The sequence below is a fragment of the Pongo abelii genome, chromosome X, assembly GCF_028885655.2.
Source record: "Pongo abelii isolate AG06213 chromosome X, NHGRI_mPonAbe1-v2.0_pri, whole genome shotgun sequence".
NCBI classification, from domain to species: Eukaryota; Metazoa; Chordata; class Mammalia; order Primates; family Hominidae; genus Pongo; species Pongo abelii.
This window is the reverse complement of record NC_072008.2, coordinates 115,486,892-115,508,849: the sequence shown is the minus strand read 5'-3', so window position 1 is coordinate 115,508,849 and position 21,958 is coordinate 115,486,892. Positions and strand designations below refer to the sequence as shown.

Here is a 21,958-nt window from a genome sequence, read left to right as displayed (position 1 = left end):
TAGAGATTTCCTGGGAAAATTGGTTCTTCATCTAGAAATTTGAACCAGGAACCATGGTTCAGTTGAGAAACAACAAGCTTTTTTCCCCCTTGTTCCTTAATTGCACTGGAATCAAAGGTTATTTATGTAGAGTGGGTTCCCAGGCTACGGGTAGGCAAATCAGCACTCATACTCATTTCAAGGCCATGTGATGATTATTCAAGCTGTGCCATCCTGTGCTAGCACTTTCTTAGAGAACTGTCATTTTAACAAGATAATTTCACAAGTGGAAAAGGAGAATTGACATGTGTTAAATGTGTTCTACATGCCAGACATTGTGGGATATGTCTATATGAGGTAGGCATCATTATCCTGATACAACTTGAGGATTAGGAGGTTAACTGACATGCCCAGGATCACTTAGCTAGTACCAGGCAGAGTTACCATTCAAATCGAATGTTCCAAAGTCCTAGTTCCCTCTATTAAATTGATTATAGTATTTAAGATTATAATAAGATGCTAAAGCTTTGGGTATAAGGTGTAACTTTTAGCCAATACTTATTTAACTAGGCATTTTATTTTTAACTGGTGTGTATGGGCAAGCATTATATATACGCAGTTTTTGCCATTTTAAAAGTAATGGCAAAAACCACAATTACTTTTGCACCAACCTAATAGTAATTTTAGAAGAAGTAGTTTTGTAAATAACAATTAAGGCAATGATATTCAAAGAAGACAGTCAGAATTGCATATACCTTAGTTAAACAGACTATGGATGACTTAACATTCTTTATGACTTACAGATCGTAAGAAAGATCTAGTGAAGTTACAAGCAGGAGAATATGTATCTCTTGGGAAAGTAGAAGCTGCACTGAAGAATTGTCCACTTATTGACAACATCTGTGCTTTTGCCAAAAGGTAACTTTCCAAAGTTGTATTTTTTGTTTCATAAGTCAAAAGATATTTAGAAAATAATGTGATTACGTATTACCATAAGGGTAACATAGACTTCTCTTAGAATTTTCATCAGATCTGGGGAATTGTACATTTATGTAAGTTAGTGAATTCAACAGCTTGAAGATCATTTTAGATAACTCAGACGTGTTAACTATTTATTGGACACCTGCATCTTGCTAAATACTTAGCTGTGCGACAAGTTATTTCATTTAACATCCATGACAATTGAGACTTAGCATAAGTAATTTTCCCAAAAATGTAACACAACTACTACATGTTGAGATGAATTTTGAACCCAAGTTTTTCTAAATCAAAAGCCTAAGAGACTGAGCCATTTTCTTTATGTGTTGATATGTCTTATTTTTATGGGTTTTATTCTTTTTAAAAAATTGTAATTGTGGTAAAAAGCATATAACGTAAGATTTACCATCTTAACCATTTCTAAATGTACAGTTCAGTAGTGTTGTGTATATTTACATTGGTGTGCAGCCAATCTCCAGACCTTTTTTTCTTGCAAAATGGAAACTCTATACCCATTAAACAGCAACTCCTATTTCTTCTCCCTCCTTCCCCTGGGAACCACCATTCTACTTTCTGTTTCTATGAATTTGACTTCTCTAGAAATCTCACATAAGTAGAATTATACAGTCTTTGCCTTTTTGTGATTGGCTTAATTCCCTTAGTATAATGCCCTCAAGGATTATCCGTGTTGTAGCATATGTCAGAATTTCCTTCATTTTGAAGGCTTAACAATATTCCATTGTATCCATATAATGTATTTTGTTTATATATTCATTGTCAGTGCACATTTTGGTTGCTTCCCCCTTTTGGTTGTTGTGAATAATGCTCCTAGGAAAATGAGCATGCAAATATCTCTTTGAGATCCTGCTTTCAATTATGTGGATAGATACCTAGATTTGGAATTGCTGGATCATATGACAGTTCTATTTTTAATTTTTTAAGGAACTGCAATACTGTTTTCCATAGCAACAGCACCATTTTTATATTCCTACAACAGTACACAAACATTCTAGTTCCTCCACTTCTTCACTAGCGCTTGTTTGTTTTATATAGTAGTCATACTCATGGATGTGAGGGGATATTTTGCTTTGGTTTTGATTTGTATTTTCCCAATGATTAGTGCCACTGAGCACCTTTTCCTATGATTGTTGGCCATTCATATATTATCGCTGGAGAAATGTCTATTCAAGTTCTTTGTTCATTATTTAATTGAGCTATTTGGTTTTTTGTTATTGAGTTGTGGAAATTATATATTCTGTTTATTAACCCCTTATCAGATATATGATTTGCAAATGTTTTTTTTCTATTCCATAGATTGCCTTTTTACTCTGCTGATTGAGTCTTTTGATACACACAAGTTTTTAATTTTGATGTAGTCCCAGTTATCTGTTTTTTGCTTTTGTTGCCTTTGCTTTTGGTGTCATGTCCGAGAAATATTGCCAAATCTATTCTCATAAAGTGTTTCTTCTGTTTTTTTTTTTTCTAGCAGTTTTATAGTTTTATCAGATTGGTGCAAAAGTAATTTCGGTTTTTGCCATTAATGTCAATTACTTTTGCACCCACTTAATAGCTTTTCAGTGTTTAGATTTTTGATCCATTTTGAGCTAATTTTTGTATATGTTGTAAGGTAAAGGTCCACCTTCATTCATTGCATGTGGATATCCAGTTTTCCTAGTACCATTTGTTGACAAGACTGTCCTTTCCTCATTGAGTGGTCTTAACACCCTTGTCAAAGATCATTTCTCCATAGATACAAGGGTTTACTTCTAGTTTCTCTATTCCATTGGTCTATATATCCTTCTTTATGCTGGTACTATGGGTTTTATCATTTCCTAATGAAACTTTAATAAATAAGAGAAATATATATTTGGAATTATCTGTATTGTACTGTTTTATTGACTAGTTTATGAATAACTTTTCTCAATGTTTTCATTTCTGTTTTGTTTTCTATTTTTTTAGTGATCAGTCCTATGTGATCAGTTTTGTGGTTCCTAACCAGAAAAGGTTGACACTTTTGGCACAACAGAAAGGGGTAGAAGGAACTTGGGTTGATATCTGCAATAATCCTGCTATGGAAGCTGAAATACTGAAAGAAATTCGAGAAGCTGCAAATGCCAGTAAGTAAGAAATTGCTAGACTGGTATAGTCCCTAAAAGTCATCTAATGATGTCTTTTGCATTAGACTCTTCAAGACATTTGCTTTAATAATAAAATACAGGATTTTAAGAAACCTATTTCTGAAATATGTATAATGGATTTCCATGTTGGAAGGATCCTTCAATGTCATATAGTAGAATAACCTATGTAGTTCTTTATTGCATGTTTCAACATCTTTCCCAAAGTGGTCATCTAGCCTGTGTTTGGAATGGTCCATCTTTGGGTAGATCTGTTACATAAATCTACTTTGTGTCTGTAAAGCAGAAATTAGTAACTCTAAGTTTAGTAAATAGTGTTATAACCATGATTATGCTTTGTGTGTATACTTTGGCTCTGTAAATGGACTATCTCAGATGGTACATTAATAACCAATTGGAGAAAATCTGCTTATATAGTGTATGCCAGGAATTGTGTTACACACTAGGAATACAGAAGTAGTAAGACTCATTTCTTGCTCTCATGTAGTTCATTATCAGGTGAGAGGGGCACATGAGAGAGACAACAATCTTAACAGCAATAGAGAGATGAACAGAGAATCATGGTACCACAGATGAGGGTACCTAACCTACTTGGGAGGACATGGAAGAGATGTCACTTCAGCTCATTCTTAAGGGTTAATTAGAAGTTAACTAGGTTGGGCATTCTAGGTCAAGAAGCAACATGAGAAAGGCAAATAGGTATGAAAAGGATGATGTGTGCACGGAACTACAAGGAGTCTGGTGGTACCGGTACAGTGCAAAGTATGAGGTAAGGCTGTAGAGGTTAGCAGAGGCCAAGTTGTGTAGTACCTTCTATGCTTGTTCAGAAATTTGGATGTAATCCTGTAGACAGTGAGGAGCATTGGCAGGTTTTACTAGGTTAGTGATGTGGTCAAGTTTGCATTTTGGAGAGATGCAGTCACTCTGGAGGCCGTGCTGAAGATGAATTTGAGGGGGACTGGACTGAGGCAGAAGGCCAGTTGAAGAGGACTGTAGGAGATACCTAGACTGGGGGGTGGTGAGTAATGAGGGCCTGAAGCAGGGAATCAGGAAACGTTTATGAAGCAAAATTGGCACACTTCAGTGATTAATTGGATAATGTAGATAAGGGAAAAGAGGAGTCTAGGATAGCCCCCAGATTTGTAGCTGAAGCGACAAGGTAAATACTACTACTGATTGAGCTAGAAAATACCAGAGGAAGAGCTGGCATATACAAGAAGATGATGAGGTCAGTATGGGACACATGTAGTTTGAAACACGTTTTGACAACCCCATCAAAAAGTGGGCAAAGAATATGAACAGACATTTCTCAAAAGAGGACATTTATGCAGCCAACAGACACATGAAAAAATGCTCATCATCACTGGCCATCAGAGAAATGCAAATCAAAACCACAATGAGATACCATCTCACGCCAGTTAGAATCGCAATCATTAAAAAGTCAGGAAACAACAGGTGCTGGAGAGGATGTGGAGAGATAGGAACACTTTTACACTGTTGGTGGGACTGTGAACTAGTTCAACCATTGTGGAAGACAGTGTGGCAATTCCTCAAGGATCTAGAACTAGAAATACCATTTGACCCAGCCATCCCATTACTGGGTATATACCCAAAGGATCATAAATCATGCTCCTATAAAGACACATGCACACGTATGTTTATTGCAGCACTGTTCACAAGAGCAAAGACTTGGAACCAACCCAAATATCCATCAATAATAGACTGGATTAAGAAAATGTGGCACATAAACACCACGGAATACTATGCAGCCATAAAAAAGGATGAGTTCATGTCCTTTGTAGGGACATGGATGAAGCTGGAAACCATCATTCTCAGCAAACTATCACAAGGACAAAAAACCAAACACCGCGTGTTCTCACTCATAGATTGGAATTGAACAACGAGAACAATTGGACACAGGAAGGGGAACATCACACACTGGGGCCTGTTATGGGGTGGGGGGAGGGGGGAGGGATAGCATTAGGAGATATACCTGATGCTAAATGACGAGTTAATGGGTGCAGCACACCAACATGGCACATGTATACACATGTAACAAACCTGCATGTTGTGCACATGTACCCTAGAACTTAAAGTATAAAAAAGAAAACAATAAAAAACACATTTTGGATAATCAAATTTAAAATGTCCAGCAGGCGGTTGTGTGTAGTCCAAATCTTATTGGGAAAGGCCTGGACTCTACTATAGACTCGGGGATAATTGAAACCATGAAAGTAGATGGGCCAACCTTGGGTGAGATTGTAAAGGGAGAACAGGAGGCTGTGGATGGGTCTCTGGATAACACCAGCATATAAGGAATGGATGAAGAAAGAAGATGTGTGGGGGAAGCATGATTGGCAAGATGCCAGGAGAGCAATGCCCATGCAGACCACTGCTAAGAGAGTTTCAGGAAAGAGAGTAATCAACAGTTTTACGTTAGCAGAAAGGACTGAGAAAGCTTATTGGAACGTTGATTGGAAAATTAAAGAGATTAAAAATTAATGCTCAAGTTCAATAGTAGGCTTTTTTTTTCTTTTTTCCCAACAAGGGATTCCATGTGGGTGGCTGATTTTATAACCTTTTTTTAAGTTTCAGTTTTATCAATATAACAAGTATATATAGTTTAAAAAATGTCAGTATTATGGACTTGCAACAAAAGCAGCCCATATTATATCCCTCTTTTCCCCAACTCTCATCTGTCTTCAACTTTAGTTGTTTTTTTAAAGTTTCTGGCATTCGTCTCCGTTTTTCTAAAGAAAATGGTTATATTGCTCCTTCTTGAATTTTTCATTTGTGATGTTATGGACTTTTATGGACCTCTAACCATAGAAGATGATTTACCTTTCTTATGACCATTCTCCTTGCCTTCCCCACCACACTTTTTCTTTTCCAATAGTACAATTTGCATTTTACACGCAGGTTTCCGTTATGATTATGAAAATATTCACAGCTGAACTGCATAGTGTTTTATGATTATATTTCCTTTCTTGGACAATTTTTTGTGTTTCCCTGGATCTTAAAATTTCCTCTCTTCATTAGTTTTTTGTATACCTATTCTTAACTCTTCCTCTAAACTCTGATAAAATTGTAAAAATTCTCCCTAATACAGGAAAGGATAGCATGTCTGTATTTTTGTTCTCGGAGACATACTTCTTAGAGCCCTTTATCCTCGTGCTGAAATTTAGACTATTTGCTCCCCAGGGCTTCCCTTTACTATCATCCTGGGAATTTCCTTTGCTTCTCTCCTATGTTGGATCCTGTTTCCTGGATCTCATATCTGTCTTTTTCCTGGTTTACTTGCCGGTTTGGGTAGAGCACATCCTTCAGCAGCTTCCTGAGAAAGGTGCATGGGAGGTAAATTTTTGAGACTGTGCTTGCGTGTCTGAATATGTTTTTATTCTGTCCTCACCCTTGAGATGTGTCTTGGCATATTTTAGAGTGATAAATTCTAAATCATTTTTCCTGAACACTTTGCAGGCTTGGCTTTGTTGTCTTCCAACTCCAGTGCTGCATCCTGATTCCCATTCCTTTGTGTATGATCTATTTTATCTTTCCTAGCTTTCAGAGTCATTATGTTAATTTCTGATGTTTTGATAGTTCATAATGATGTATCTTAGTATGGGTCTTTGATCATTTATCATTGTGCATACTTGTTGTGGGCCCTTTCAGTATGGAGATCTCTGCCCTTCAGTTCTGGGAAATGTTAATTTATCTTTTGTTTGTTCATTTGTTTTTTTCCCCATAATTCCCCCCACCCTGTGTGTCTGTTTCTGGGACTACTTTTATATGGCTGTTGGACTTCCAGCTTTCATCCTCTAATTTTATTATCCTTTTTAAAATTTTGTATTTCTCTTTTTGTTTTATATTCTGGCAGACTCTCTCAACTTTATCATCTCTTCTGTCTACTGAATTTCCAATTTCCACTATCAGAATTTTAATTTTCAAGAGCTTGTTCCTGTCCTCTCAGTGTTCCTTTTTAATAGCACCCTGTTGCTCTTTCATGGTTGCAGTCAATGCATTGTCTCTTATTCCTCTGAGGATATTAAAAGGAATCCTTTTTATGTAGTTTTCTTCTCCTGTTATTGTCTCTTTTACCTCCAAGTTGTACTTTATGCTTGCCTTGGTCATTGAGTCCCAAGTGTCTGCTGATCCTCGTATGTCCATATTTAAGAACCAGGTACTAAAAAACTGTTTGGAAAGCTTACTAGGCTTCACTGAAAAGGCATTCCAATGTTAGTGTCTTTTTCTCTTAAGTCATTCTGTTTCTCCAAAGGAGATTTCTCCAGTCTCTTACCTGGGCGATATTAGCCTGACTGCCAGAATTCTGGTAGCCAAAAGAGGTAAAGGAGTTGTTGGGGGGGATGGGAGAGCAGTGGGTCTCACCCTCACTGAATCCTTCTCTTTTCAGCCTTACTCCCTCCTTCTGTTGTACCTAATGTCCATGAGTCCCGAGTCTCTGCTTCAGTTTTTCCAAAAAGTAGACCTGCCTACAAATGGCTTTGAGAAGGGCAGCATAGGGGGAGGGAGAACTTTTCTCTAAACAGGCTGGAGCCCAGTGCTGCTGTTTCCAGCTTTACCCCTCATCTCTTATCTTCAGAGGCACAGGTTTAGGGGGCACTTGCCTGGGCTCTACTGTGAGGGCAGTTTGCTGCTTGTTGGCAACCTCTTTTGTTGGTAGTTGCTTTGGCTTCCTCAGCCCTAAGTTAATTACCACAAATTCCTTTGCTTTTTGTCTTCTAAGATTTTGTTATACTTTCTCATTCAGTGCTCATTTTCTCTTGTTTCACTTTTTGCCTTGTGGTTAATACCTTTTTCATTTTTAAATTATTCTAAACAATTTAAATTCTTTTTTAGGCAGAACAGAGAAAAACTATATACTCTTTGTGTTTTGTTGGAAGCTGTTAACCTAATTTTAACCCATTGTTTTTCTCTTACAAATAAAAATATCATTTTTCTGATTATAGGTTATCTATACTCATTATAAATATTGGACAACAGACTATTACAAAGAAGGAAGTAAAAATCACTTGAGAGTAGTTTATCTTTGGGTGGCGAGATTACATTTTGGTATATATACTTAACCTGTCAACATAATCGAAGTTTTTCTGTGTCAGTAAATAGAAGATTACAGTATCATTTTAAATACTAAATAGTCCCAGTGCATAAATAGCCATTTAAGTCCCTATTAGATTTTTAGGTGAGTTTCACCTTCTTCCCCATCACTGTAAACAAATATAACACGAATCTTGTATACTCAATTATTTTCTTATGTGATTATTTTCTTAGTGTGAATTCCTAGAAACAGAATTTCTGAGTCAAAGAGAATATATATTTTAAAGACTTTTTTCCTCATTGCCAAATTGCTGCCTCTCCCCAGGAAAACTGAACCGGCTTATATTCCTATCAGAGATATATGAATATACCTATTTCTCTAACTGGGCTCCTATTATTTCTATTTATTAAAAATATTAACTACTTAGGTTACATTTTGGTTTAAAAATATAGTTTATAGTAATAGTTTTTCTACCTGAAAACTAATTTCTCCCCAAGAATAATTTTCTGAATTCTAGACACTGTAAAGTTTTAAATAACAATTGCCTGTTAACATAATCAGATTGAAAAAGCTTATTTATTTTATACCTATAAAAGCAGTGTGACATATATTTTATACTTATAAAAATAGTGTGACATAATATTTCCTTCTTCAAGGTGGTTTTGTTATAATATTATTGATATAACACACTTTTATATTAATGACACCAGGCTCCCAGAGCCTTTTTTGATACAAAGCCTGATTTGCTTTCAATATAGTATTTCTAAAAATATATAGTATTTTCTTTAGGTATTTAAGTATAGCATTTCAAATATAGTATTTTCTTTAAATACAGTATTTCAAGAAATATATAGTATTTCAACCAAAAGGCTAATCATCAGAGGTGCACTGTAGTTACTCTTATTCATCCTCTGAATATATTAATGGATTAGAATGTGACTTGAATAATTTTCCATTGCATATTTAATTGTGTAGAAGCAACAATGGGGGAAGTCAAACTGTATCCCACTTTGTTAGAAGGCAGAATAAAATCCTAGGACCCACTAGGTCCTCATAACTTTCCTGTGCTTACAGTGAGGCGTGTAACTCATGATATGGATAATGAGTGGTAATCATGAGCTAAATGTATAAATCATAAACCTTTTGTGCCACAAAGGATTTATCTTGCCAACATTTTGCAAATTATAATTTCAGAGACTTATGCAAAAAAATGTAAAATAGTTTTGATTGTATTCAGCAAATCTGTCAGAAGTTATACATCTTTCATAGCAGGCCTCTTCATATTTTAAGTATAATTGTGAGGTATACATAGTATCATAAGAATGCAAAATACTTGTTTTTGGGTGATTTGAGCAACTACTAATGGCTATGAAAATCGATATTTGCTGCCACCTGCAAGTCACATTTCATAATGTTCTAGTTAATTCAGATAAAAATGCCACATTTTTGTTTGTTTTGTTTTTCCTTCCCCTAACCTTTCTCACTTGTTGGCAATTTATTCTATTTACAGGAAACTGTGACAGTCCATTGCTTCCTATGGCTTGGAGTATTAGATAATGTTTAGGAGTTTTCAAGATGAAACTTCTATGGCAGTCTTTATTTTTTTGGCTTTAAAGTAGGAATTTAACTAAGTAGATTGTTTTCAGCCTGCTTTCATTTGCTTGTGTGCACCTGAAATAATGTGTTTGCCTTGTCCCAATTTTGTCAGTGTTTCTGGACTAGGACCTATGTATGTAAGAAAAGTAAAATGAAATAAAAAATTGGGGGGCCAAATCTGTAGCTGAGAATTTAACTGTTTCCTTGAGTTCCAAATGTGACCTTGGGAGCAGATAAGCTTATTTTATGAACCTCTGTGTAACTGAGCTGTACTTTAATAACAGAGTAGACCTGGTTAATTCAAGCAAGTTTTATGTTCCTTTACGACCCATTCAGGCATTATTTTTAGGAAGTTCGTTCTAATTTATATTTAAAAGATTATTTTTCATACTCAACTTTATATTTTTCTGTCATTTTAGTGAGAAACTCACTAGTTCAATCAAGCTTTCATAAAATGTAGACTAGTACTAGAAAAGAACTTTGGTGAATGTGAGTTCTTTGTGCTTGCCACTGAAACCAAATCATTTCTAAACTCATCTAGGCTATTTTTTAGTAGTTTTTTAAAATGTGCGAATGTTTGCTTCTTGGCAATTGCTGTTTTAAATAATCACATAAAATAACATTTTATGTTGATTAACATAACATCTGTTGATTAACATTACTGTTAATAGGCCTCCATAATTTAAAGAATTACCCTTGTAGTCATAATAAATAACTTGATGGCATATAATTTATGGAATTTAAAAGTATTAATACTGTGTTAATTACCTTTATGTCCTTCCTTATATTTTTTCCAATATGTATAAGTTGTCTAACTCAAATACAATATTCATTGCATCAGTTTTTATACCATTTAAAGATATGAAATTCACAATCCCCTTTTTTATCTGCATTTGAATATATAGTAAAGTTTATAAAGAATATTTGTCTAGAGGCTTGATTTTCTGTAGAATGAATTAATAAACTTGTATGTATTTATTGAGGGCTCTCAACCCTGTGGATGGCAGTGAAAAAATCAAAGACCTTGCTTTTATGGAGCTTACATTTTAGCTCCGTGGTGAAACAAATATATAATATGTTGGGTGGTGATAACTACTTTGAACAAAGCATAGTGTTAAGAAGGTATAGAGAGACAAAGGGACTTCTCTTTTATTATGAGTGGTCAGGGAAGTCCTCTCCAGGGAGGTGGCATTTGAGCAGACATATAGATAAAGTATGGAAGTGACACACAACTGTATTGAGAAAGACCATCTCAGGCAAATATAAAGTCTCTGAAGAGGAAGATGTGTGTGTATGCATGTATGTGTGTGTGTGTGTGTGTGTGTGTGTCAGTATAAATAATGTGTATATGTATGTATATTTTAATAACCACATAGACTAAAACTATCCAACTGAAACAACTTATGTATACTTTGAGAAATATAAAATGAAATTGTAAGGTAGAGGTAGCATTAATAAACTATCTAGTATACCATTAAATAAGTTTGTGGTGATTGGTGATTCAACACCCGAATCATCTAGGTAAATCCTGAAAAACTCATATTTTGTTAATTGCTTCTCCTTCCCCTTCTTTCCCTGTCCCCACTCCTTTCTCCTCTCTTTCCCCCCCTCTCCTTTTCTCCCATCTTTCACTTCTAATTTCAGTGAAATTGGAGCGATTTGAAATTCCAATCAAGGTTCGATTAAGCCCAGAGCCATGGACCCCTGAAACTGGTTTGGTAACTGATGCTTTCAAACTGAAAAGGAAGGAGCTGAAGAACCATTACCTCAAAGACATTGAACGAATGTATGGGGGCAAATAAAATGTTGCTGTCTTATTGATGGTTGTGCAGGAGGTAGCCTGGTGGTTTTCAACTTCTAGAATTTTAAGCCTTTGTTGAGCTGTTAGAATGTAAGGTATATCATTCTAAAGATAGAGTAAAAAGAAAAAAAAACCAAAAGTTATTAAAATTGTTGTCCGGTTTACTTTAACTTAGTTTTGCATAGTTCTAGTGCAGCTGAAATTGAAAAGTTATTTCCCTTTAGCTGTGTTATTATAGAGCAGAAATTCTGTTTTTAAAAATTAGCCTAAGATATACTTGTTTTTGTAAAGAAAAATATTTAATGTTGAACAAAATAAATTGGAGTTGGAGTAGAATGTAGTTTGAGGAAATTTGCAGCTTCCAATGCCTCTTGTCTTCCTATTTCAGAAGTTTAAATATTAAGCATGACAGAAAATATGTATTAACACTACTCAAAGCAAAAGTGCTGCAGGGCTTTAAAATTCTCTTCCAACCATTTATCTTGAAGGAAAAATTCAATAGTAATATAATACACAAAATCAAATAATACCTTAGAAGGTATTAAGATTATAATTGTTGCATAGGTTAGATATAGAGTCATTGTAATGTTGTGAATAATTACGGTGCCTAAAATAAGAATAAAACAACATATACAACACCAAAAAATATCTAGTAATATATTTAAAGGGAAATTGAGCTGCTTTTTTGAAACTTTGAGATCTAAAAATAACTGTAATTATTTGAATGACTTAAGAGGAAAGTACATTTTTTGAAATGCTGAAAATTGTCTTTATGTGTTTATTCAAACTGAAAAGCTGAGACCAAGAGCAAGGAAGGTAAAAAGTTAACAGGCAAACATTTTCTCTTAGAAAAGATGATAAAATCATAAGTATTTGGAATTAGAACCCTTGCACAGCACTGAACCTGGGAAAGAGATTTAAACTCTGAATTTATCTTTGATAACAGGGATTGATTTTAAAATGTACATGTATTAAATTACATTTGTAATTTAAGGTCTGTTTGCTGTTGCTGCTTTGATTATTGATCAGTAGTTTGCATTTCAGAAAGTCTTTCATTTTGCTTTAATTTTAGCAAAGCGGGTTATAATGAATGACTTCCCCAATATCTTGCTCGAACTTACAGGTGATTAACTTGGATGAGTTTTGGGAAGTTAAAGGGAAGAAAACACTGTTATCATTTTTTCCTGTTTGGGAAGAGCTTAGAAACTGGAAATACTAGATTTGGGAGAAGGGCAGAGTTACTTGATAAGGGACTGATGTTTGTGCAGTAACTTGGGAGTGTGGTTTCTTTTTGAATCTTTAATTAAAACCTGGGATTATATATCCCTGATAAATATTCACACTTGAACCATAGTTACTGTAAAATGCAAAAAATCTTAATACTGTTATTCTTTGCACTTTTTCTTAATCATTTTATATATATATGCATATATATATATGTGTGTGTGTGTTGCTTATGTTGTTTTGTACAGATGTGGGCCACCATTGCAACAAAATACATTCTTTTTGCTCTAAAATATTTATAAAGAAAATACTTAAATGTTATGTATGTGGTGGTAATAAGGGAAAAATCAAGTGTTATAAACAAGAATGAAGGTTTCTGTAAAGATTTCTGTTCAGTGTTTTGCAAGGTAAAATTTTAGGCAAGTTTTCCCTGAAGTTATGTGTATGTGAGTATTCTCATTCTTCCCAACTTGCCTTTGAAGAGTGAAATACCATTATTATCAAGTAGACTACTGTTCAGCTTTTATTCCTGCCCTGCTGTTTATCCCTTAAGAATGAGTTTCTTAGACTTTTCCAATATGTGATTTTTTTTTCGCATTTAGAATGGTGATTTTAAATGTGTGAGTGCATGTACTATCTTATCTCAGATATTTGCACCCCCAATCTGCCCCCAACTCCCAAAAGCTAGAACACTGCCAACTGATCTGTTATAGGTCCTTTAGAAACACATAATTAACACTTAAGGTTGGGTGCTGCTAATTCTTTGCAAAAATCCAAATATTGTTAAGGGACCAGGGAGATGCCACTACCCCTTGATTTTCCATCTAAAAATATACATGTTTATGTAAACAAATCTTTCCATATCCATAGTGACTTTTCAAGTATTTAAGCCTAAAGATTTTGATCTCACATTTTTATACCTGTTTAACTTGCTCACAATTATTACATACACGTCAGCCATCAACTAAAGTTGTACTTTAAAAATTTACTACAATATGTACATTTCTAAGTCAAACACTTGTGACTTTTGCTTTAATTCCATGAATGTTCCTGCCTCCTTGATATTTGTATTTATTCTTTTTTTTCTCTAGAGTAGAGGTATAATTGTGTGATATTTCAGAAATACAGATAAATGATTCAAAAAGTCACAGTTAAGGAGAATCATGTTTCTTTGATCATGAATAACTGATTAGTAAGTCTTGCCTATATTTTCCTGATAGCATATGACAAATGTTTCTAAGGTAACAAGATGAGAACAGATAAAGATTGTGTGGTGTTTTGGATTTGGAGAGAAATATTTTAATTTTTAAATGCAGTTACAAATTATAATGTATTCATATTTGTACTTTCTGTTAAAATGCACGATTGCAGAATTGTTTAGATTTTATGTTTATTCTTGATGAAAAGCTTTGTTTGTTCTTGTTTTTCAGTTTGCACTCAAATCTTAAGAAATAAATTCACCCATGTTATCAAGCCAATTTGTACTTCATTACGCATTGAGATAAAATCTCCAAGTTTGAAGATTATTAACCAAACTTTTAAACACATATTTTTAAAGTACTCATCTCCAGGTTTATGGAATTGCATTAAGCAGTTAAACCGGCTTGTATAGTCCCATCCATTAGTTCAGAGTATTTGAATCCCAAACTGTTACTTTGGTCCAGTCAATAGAGTAAAACCCCTTTGTAACACTGATACTTTGGGACAAAACATGGATTATCAGTAGGTGCTACCAAATTATAACTGCTACTTTTAGGCTAATTAATATTTTAGAGAGAAATTAATTTGAGTTATATGAGGGTGTGTATAAAATGGCATTAAGAGCTCTATTTCCTGGCTTTGCCACTGTAGTTGTGTAACTTTCAGCAGATTAATTAGCATTTTGGAGGTGCATTTCTTCATCTGGAAAAATTGGGTTGATGGATAATAGGATCTGCCTAATAGGGTTGTTGTGAGAGTTAAAATGTAAAGTGTTTAGAACAATAGCTTATGTTAGCTATTATTATCATAATTATTATTGTATCTAGACACTATTCATCAGTCAGGTTGTTTAAAGTATTGACTAGCATACTCAGGGCCTTAAAGAACTGACTGCCCCTGAAGATTTTGTGAAAAAAGTTCTAGATCTAGAGGTCAGGAGACCTGGGCTTATTGACACTAGCTTTGTAACCATGGGCCAATCTCATGACCTTAGCCTTAGCCTTAGTTTCTTCTTCCCATTAAGAAACAAACAAACAAACAAACTTCAAAAATGATGCCTTTTGCAAAAAGGGAAAGTCAAATGACAGAAGAAATAGGGAACATGATAGTCCTTATGGTCCATCATGTCTAGCTTTAGTATTGTGATATTACTGTTCCAAGCTCTATTTTCTTAAATGATGCCCTAGGTTCTGAGTTTCCTATAGGGCTATGGGGCTATGGATCACAAGAATTTGAGGATTCTACTAGGTATAAGGAGTCTGTGACTCTTATTTTTTTTTTTATTATTTATGTATTTTTGTCTTGAGTTAGGGTCTCACTCTGTCACCCAGGCTGGAGTACAGTGGCTCCATCATAGCTCACTGCAGCCTTGAACTCCTGGGCTCAAGCGATCCTCTTTCTCACTTTAGCCGCCCAAGTAGCTGGGACTACAAGCACGCACCAACATGCCCAGCTAATTATTATTTTTTTTTTGTAGAGATGGGGTCTCGCTATGTTGCCCAGGCTGGTCTTGAACTCCTGGCATCAAGCAATCCTCCCACCTCAGCCACCCAAAGCGCTGGGATTACAGATGTGAGCCACAGTGCCTGACCCTTAATGTTTTTTAAAATTTTAATCAGGGTTTTGCACACATAATGTAAAGGAGTGCTTCCAAACTTCTTTTTGTTGTGATCCACAATGCTGTGCACACATATTTTATGAAAATATTTTGTGAAAAAACAATACTAATGAGATGCACACTGGTTTTCTATTCTATTTCATTTATTTAAATGTTGGCTGTTACTCACTAAATTGATTTAATTACCCTGTAAAATAGTGCTGTTCAGTAGAACTTTCTGTGAAGTTGAAAATATTCAGTATCTGCACTATCCACTGTAGTGGCTGCCAGCCACATGTGGCCGTGGATGATTTAAAATGTGGTTATTGTTGGCCAGGCCCGGTGGCTCACACCTACAATCCCAGTACTTTGGAAGGCCAAGATGGGAGGATCGCTTGAGGCCAAGAGTTTGAGACAAGCCTGGTTAACGTAGTGGGACCCCAGCTCTAAAAAAAAATAAAAATAAAATAAAAATTTAAAAGATCTTTAAAAAATAAAATGTGGTTAGTATGAGGAACTGGATTTTTATTTTTATGTCCATATTGGACAGCATTACTCCAGAGAGATTGTAAGTCACCGTTTGAAAAGCACAGGTTTAAAGGCAGCTATTCTACAAAGTCTCTGAAAAACAGCTATCCACTGCCTTCATCCTCCCCATTTCCTCTGCCTCAGAGGCAACCACTTTTAACTCTTAATTGATTGTTTTGGTGTTTACCATCTTGTATCTAAATAACATGCTTGTATCCCTGCTTCTTGATTTTATCAACTTTTGAGTGTACACAGGGACACTTCTCATCCTCTCAATATAAATGCATAGTTAGATCAATAAGTCTTTACGTTATAATAACTGCTATTCAGAGCTGAAATGTAGTGGGAAAACTGATTCATTTTCTTCTGCACTTTTAAACCACTGGAGCTAATGATTGTCTTTCTTTCACTTGCTTCGTTTTCTATGTACTTACCGCTAATTCTACCGCAGGCTCTCCAACTAATTGCTTAAATCTCTCTAGACTTCCAGATAACAAGAATTCTAACAATTTCATCTGGAAGAAATCTCTCCTAGAACCAGATGATTTGCCCTCCTTTCTCTGGTGCAGGGTCATTATCTTGGCATCTACCTTCACCGTCATCCTGAGACTTACCTTTACCTTTGTCATGTGTTGGATCTCCTGTTTTCTGTATCCCACGTCTTTTTCTCACTTGGATTATTACTTCTCCTTGATAGAATACATTCTACAGCAGCTTACTGAGAAGGGATAAATGGGAAATAATTGGAGACCTTAACTGATAATTTGGTTGGGTATAGGATTGAAAATTTCCTCTCCGTGGTGAAAGCATTATTCCATTGTCAATAAACTTTCCGTCTTCTCTCTCCAACAGGAACTTTCCATTCTAGTTTCTTTTTTTTTTCTTTTTCTTTTTGGCCTTTAGACCAATTTATTTTATATCCTCTTAAAATATCATCCAACAAAAAACAATGAAGTTTACATCTAGGGCAGATATACGTAACTCAAGGCACTTGTAGTCCATCATGCCCATTGAATAACAACTTTGCTGTTGAAATTTCTTAAAACTTACCAGGTTAAAAAGCTGAGTGATGCAGAAGGAGTAGTATTTTAGTGTAATCTGTAAATTGGCTTTTCTAAGAAAGCCATCCTGTTTCCCCAGATGGGTAAATAAGCAAGAGCTACATGGAGCAGTGTCAGTAGTAAGACATTTCTCAAGTCTTTTCAAATGAATCAAAGGTGGGTATGGGATAGGAGAGAAAACTGATAGAAAAACATTGACACCATAACAATATATTTAGATAATTTAACGATTGAAAAGGCAAGAGGTGGCATTTCAGCAGCAAAGTGCTTAATAAAGAGTACAATTGTAAAGAGTCATAAAAGAAAATATTTCATGCCAGTCAGAATGGCGATTATTAAAAAGTCAGGAAACAACAGATGCTGGCAAGGCTGTGGAGAAACAGGAATACTTTTACACTGTTGGTGGGAGTGTAAATTACTTCAACCATTGTGGAAGACAGTGTGGTGATTCCTCAAGCATCTAGAACCAGAAATACCATTTGACCCAGCCATCCCACTACTGGGTATATACCCAAAGGACTATAAGTCATTCTGCTATAACGACACATGCACACATATGTTTATTGCAGCACTATTTACAATAGAAAAGACTTGGAACCAACCCAAATGTCCATCAATGATAGACTGGATAAAGAAAATGTGGCACATATACACCATGGAATACTATGCAGCCATAAAAAAGAATGAGTTCATGTCCTTTGCAGGGACATAGATGAAGCTGGAAGCCATCATTCTCAGCAAACTAACACAGGAACAGAAAACCAAACACTGCATGTTCTCACTCATAAGTGGTAGTTGAACAATGAGAACACATGGACACAGGAAGGGGAACATCACACACTGGGGCATGTCGAGGGGTGAGGGGCACAGGGAGGGAGAGCATTAGGACAAATACCTAATGCATGTGGGGCATAAAACCTAGATGACGGGTTGATAGGTGCAGCAAACCGCCGTGGCACACATATACCTACGTAACAAACTTGCACGTTCTGCACATGTATCCCAGAACTTAAAATAATAAAAACAAACAAAAAAAGGGGCTGGGCATGGTGGCTCACGCCTGTAATCCCAGCACTGTGGGAGGCTGAGGTGGGCAGGTCATGAGGTCAGGAGATTGAGACCATCCTGGCTAACATGGTGAAACCCCGCCTCTATTAAAAATACAAAAAATTAGCAGGGCGTGGTGGCATGTGCCTGTAGTCCCAGCTACTCGGGAGGCTGAGGCAGAAGAATTGCTTGAACCCGGGAGGCGGAGGTTGCAGTGAGCCGAGATTGCACCACTGCACTGTAGCCTGGGCGACACAGCAAGATTCTGTTAAAAAAAATAATAATAAGAGAGGGCACATAATGGTTCAGCAGCGGGATAGGTAAAGGCCTCAAAGGAAAAATGATGTCCTCGGTGTCATTGTTCTGGGAGGAATAACACATTCTGAATCTTTAACTGTCTGGAATAAATTTAGTTCACTTGTATTTACATATTTGAAGACAATGACTGAAGCAATATTTCCACAACAATAGCAGTAATTAGGAAATGTACAGCCTTTGTGTAACAGAGGTGTATATAGCACCTCTGTAGATGTGCTCAGCAGAAGAGTTTTAAGTTGTTGATACAACAAATTTATTGTGATCTTTACTCCAGTATGTTCTCCAGTATGTTAAACTCATCTCTCCTGGTGCTGCTTCACCCTGGCTGCACTTAGGAATCACATGGGAAGGTTAAAAACAACAACAAAACAGAGAAACAATTTCCATACCTCATCCTCCCTCACTGGCCAATGGAGGCCATCCTGTTAGATATTTCAATTCCTTTATTAGCATTTATCTTTAGGATTAAATAACAAAATAATTCACAGAGGAGTGGACAGTATTCATGGTTAACCAAGGAAGGAGGCTCCTAGTTAACTGTTGGCTCTTCTAACTCTTCCTTCTTGGTAGGATCAATTTTTCTTTCACTTTGGTAGGTGTATTAGTCTGTTTTCATACTGCTATAAAGAGCTACCTGAGACTGGGTAATTTATAAAGGAAAGAGATTTAATCGACTCACAGTTCAGCATGGCTGGGGAAGCCTCAGGAAACTTAAAATCATATCAGAAAGTGAAGGGGAAGCAAGGCACCTTCTCCACAAGGCAGCAGGGAGGAGAAGTGCCGAGCAAAGGGGGAAGAGCCCCTTATAAAACCATCAGATCTTGTGAGAATTCACGCACTATCATGAGAACAGCATGAGGGAAACTGCCCCCATGATTCAATTACCTCCACCTGGTCTCTCCCTTGATCTATGAGGATTATGGGGATTACAGTTCAAGATGAGATTTGGCTGGGGACACAAAGCCTAACCATATCAGCAAGTTAGCTAGCTATTTCCTTTAACACTAAAAAGAATGAGAGATTCTGAGAGGATGAGATATAGAATCAGAGCATTTCTTGGAAGACACTCCTAAGGGTATCACAAATTAAAAATGGGCTCTAGTGGTGGTGGAGGGACACTTGGGAGTGCTAAACACCAAGTTTCCCATTTCATATTTTTGCCTTGAAGTTATAATAAATCAGTCAAACAAAAACAAAGGGAAAAAGGAAGAGAGAGCATGCTGAAATTCACCCACGCATGTGTCTCTCCAGAGTGACTTTTGCAGTAGAAATCTGAAAATAATTCTTTTGAGGTTCAGGTATTTATTTTTGCACCTGGCTATTTGCTAGCCCATGAAGTTATAAGAAGCTTCAAATTAGATATACATATACATACATATAAATTACAGACATGTCCACATATACTTTCTTCTTTATAGCCAACTGCTCTTCTTACAAATGACTTTCTCACCTTAGCTGTATCTTCGACATTCCTTACCATAGGGCACTCCATGCCCCACATTCAGTTTCGGATGTTGAATAGCATGTATCAACATAGGAAAGTGGCAATGTGGCTCTCCAAGAGTAGGTGAGGGACAAGGCCAAAGAGAAAAATCAAGAAGCCCTCCTGCCTAGATACCGACTGAGGGAGGAATATAGAAAGACGAGCTGAAATCGCTCAAGTGTGCTCACCAGCCTTCCTCTAGGTGGCATCATTTCTCACCCAGATCTACATTTTATTACCCATCAAGATTCATGGTGGTGACAGGATTAACCTTTCTCAGGGAGTTCAAGTGAAGGAAAGGATATGGAATCTTCTGTTACATTTCAGCAGGAGTCTTTGTTTTCTCTGCAAGAGGCCCCCTGGGCTCTCTTTGCTTGTGAACTCTTCCTTTTTGCTTATGGTATAAACAATAGCTCTCTGGATCCCATCTCCTCGGGTTGTGGGCTATCTTGGTTAGCCTTTGGTTTCGCTCAGAAGAAGGCAAACTCCAAAACCAACTGGCCTGGAGCTGCAGGGACTCAGCATCCTGTTTCCAGGAGTAAGGTTGTACAAATATGTTAGCTTGAGCTGTTGACTTCATTCTCTTTCTTAAAACTTTAGGAGTTTCTCTTTTACAAGTTTTAAAGACAGACTGAGCACTGGACTTTTCTTAGGTAGCAAAGCCATTTTTGTTTTAAAACCCTGTGAAGTTCCAATACTCTTAGATTTCCTTCGTCTTAAAACATGGCACTTAAATGCTTCTGGCCCTTCTTGTGTAGTATTGCTAGGTGTTATGAAGATACAAAAAAGTTCTTGTGCTATTAGCACATGATGTCAGACCATGAGGGTGAATGAGAAGCTGAACTGTGAGCTGAAGATTCTACATATGTAGGAATTTGGAAAAGACAAAGAGTCTTTCAGGATTCAGTTGCCTGAGAAGGCCTCCAGTCTGAGCCTACTACTGAAGAGGTGAGAGTGACTTTTACCAAATTCCAGATAATAACAAGGAGCATGCATTCATTCAAAGCAGCATCCTCTCTGCCCACTGAACCACGAAATTCCTGTTGCTTTCACCCCATGTAGTCCTTGAAGGCCCTATCAGTCTTCATGGACTACATGGAGTGAAAGCAACAGGAATCTCACGGGTTATAGCTTGAGGTTCTACACCAGAGATCTCCAAGAGATTCCTCATGCACCTAAGATATTGATGCCTTCTGCCTTTGGGGTGGCCAGAGCTCCCTGGCAGGTTGCTTTTTTATCCATTTATCCCAGGGAGCCAATGTATGTTATCTATGTGTGCTATGTGGTAAAAACTGTTAGAAAGCACCATTTCAGATGTATCCCTCTTCTTGGAGAGCTTTGGTAACACATGGTCTCAATGATTTGTTTTCCTGCTTGTAGTCCAAGTTACACAGGCTCTGTCAAAGTAGAAACTGTGTCTGTCTCATATGCTGTTATAGATCTAGCACCTGCCACTCTGCCTAGCACGTAGTACATGCTCAGAAAATACTTCATGAATGAATGAATGAGGAAGTCTAGGCCTTGAAGGATGAGTAAAATTTGGATAACCTGGAAGGGTTAAGGGTTTGCAAGGGTGATGAGCAATAGGAATAGAGTCAAATATGTTTGTGGTGTATACGAGGCACAATTTGGAGGCAATGAGAAATTATCAGATCCCATCATGCCTATTTAACATAATGCTGGGTGAATAAAGAGCCACTGAAGCATCATCGCTGACGAGCAAAGTAGAAATTAGAACAAACAGATGGTAGTTGACACAACCATGTTTCTCTTAGCATCTAGTTTCAAGTCAAACTCTGTGTGTCCACTATGGAAACAATGTCTCACGTGGTCTGGGGCCTAATTCCAATAATTCTTAAATGTTCCCATACCATCTTCTAGCTTAGAAGCCCTCACTGCAATCCCTGGTACCCCAGAGGCAAAGGAACACTATGCTGTCATCCCTCACAATGTGGGAT

General features: G+C 36.5%; 1 protein-coding gene across 6 annotated transcripts in view; it reads left to right on the top strand.

Moving 5' to 3' along the window:
* ACSL4 (acyl-CoA synthetase long chain family member 4) overlaps positions 1 to 14,239 on the top strand; it is an 83,867-nt gene extending 69,628 nt beyond the window's left edge. For all 6 annotated transcript variants that reach the window (XM_009235166.4, XM_002831987.6, XM_054544959.2 and 3 more), the window contains 3 exons: positions 783 to 897; positions 2,917 to 3,074; positions 11,386 to 14,239. In XM_009235166.4, the coding sequence (XP_009233441.1) occupies positions 783 to 897; positions 2,917 to 3,074; positions 11,386 to 11,543 (431 nt within the window). In that variant the 3' untranslated portion in view covers positions 11,544 to 14,239. The remainder of the gene's footprint in view (positions 1 to 782; positions 898 to 2,916; positions 3,075 to 11,385) is intronic.
* The last annotated feature ends 7,719 nt before the right edge of the window (positions 14,240 to 21,958 follow it).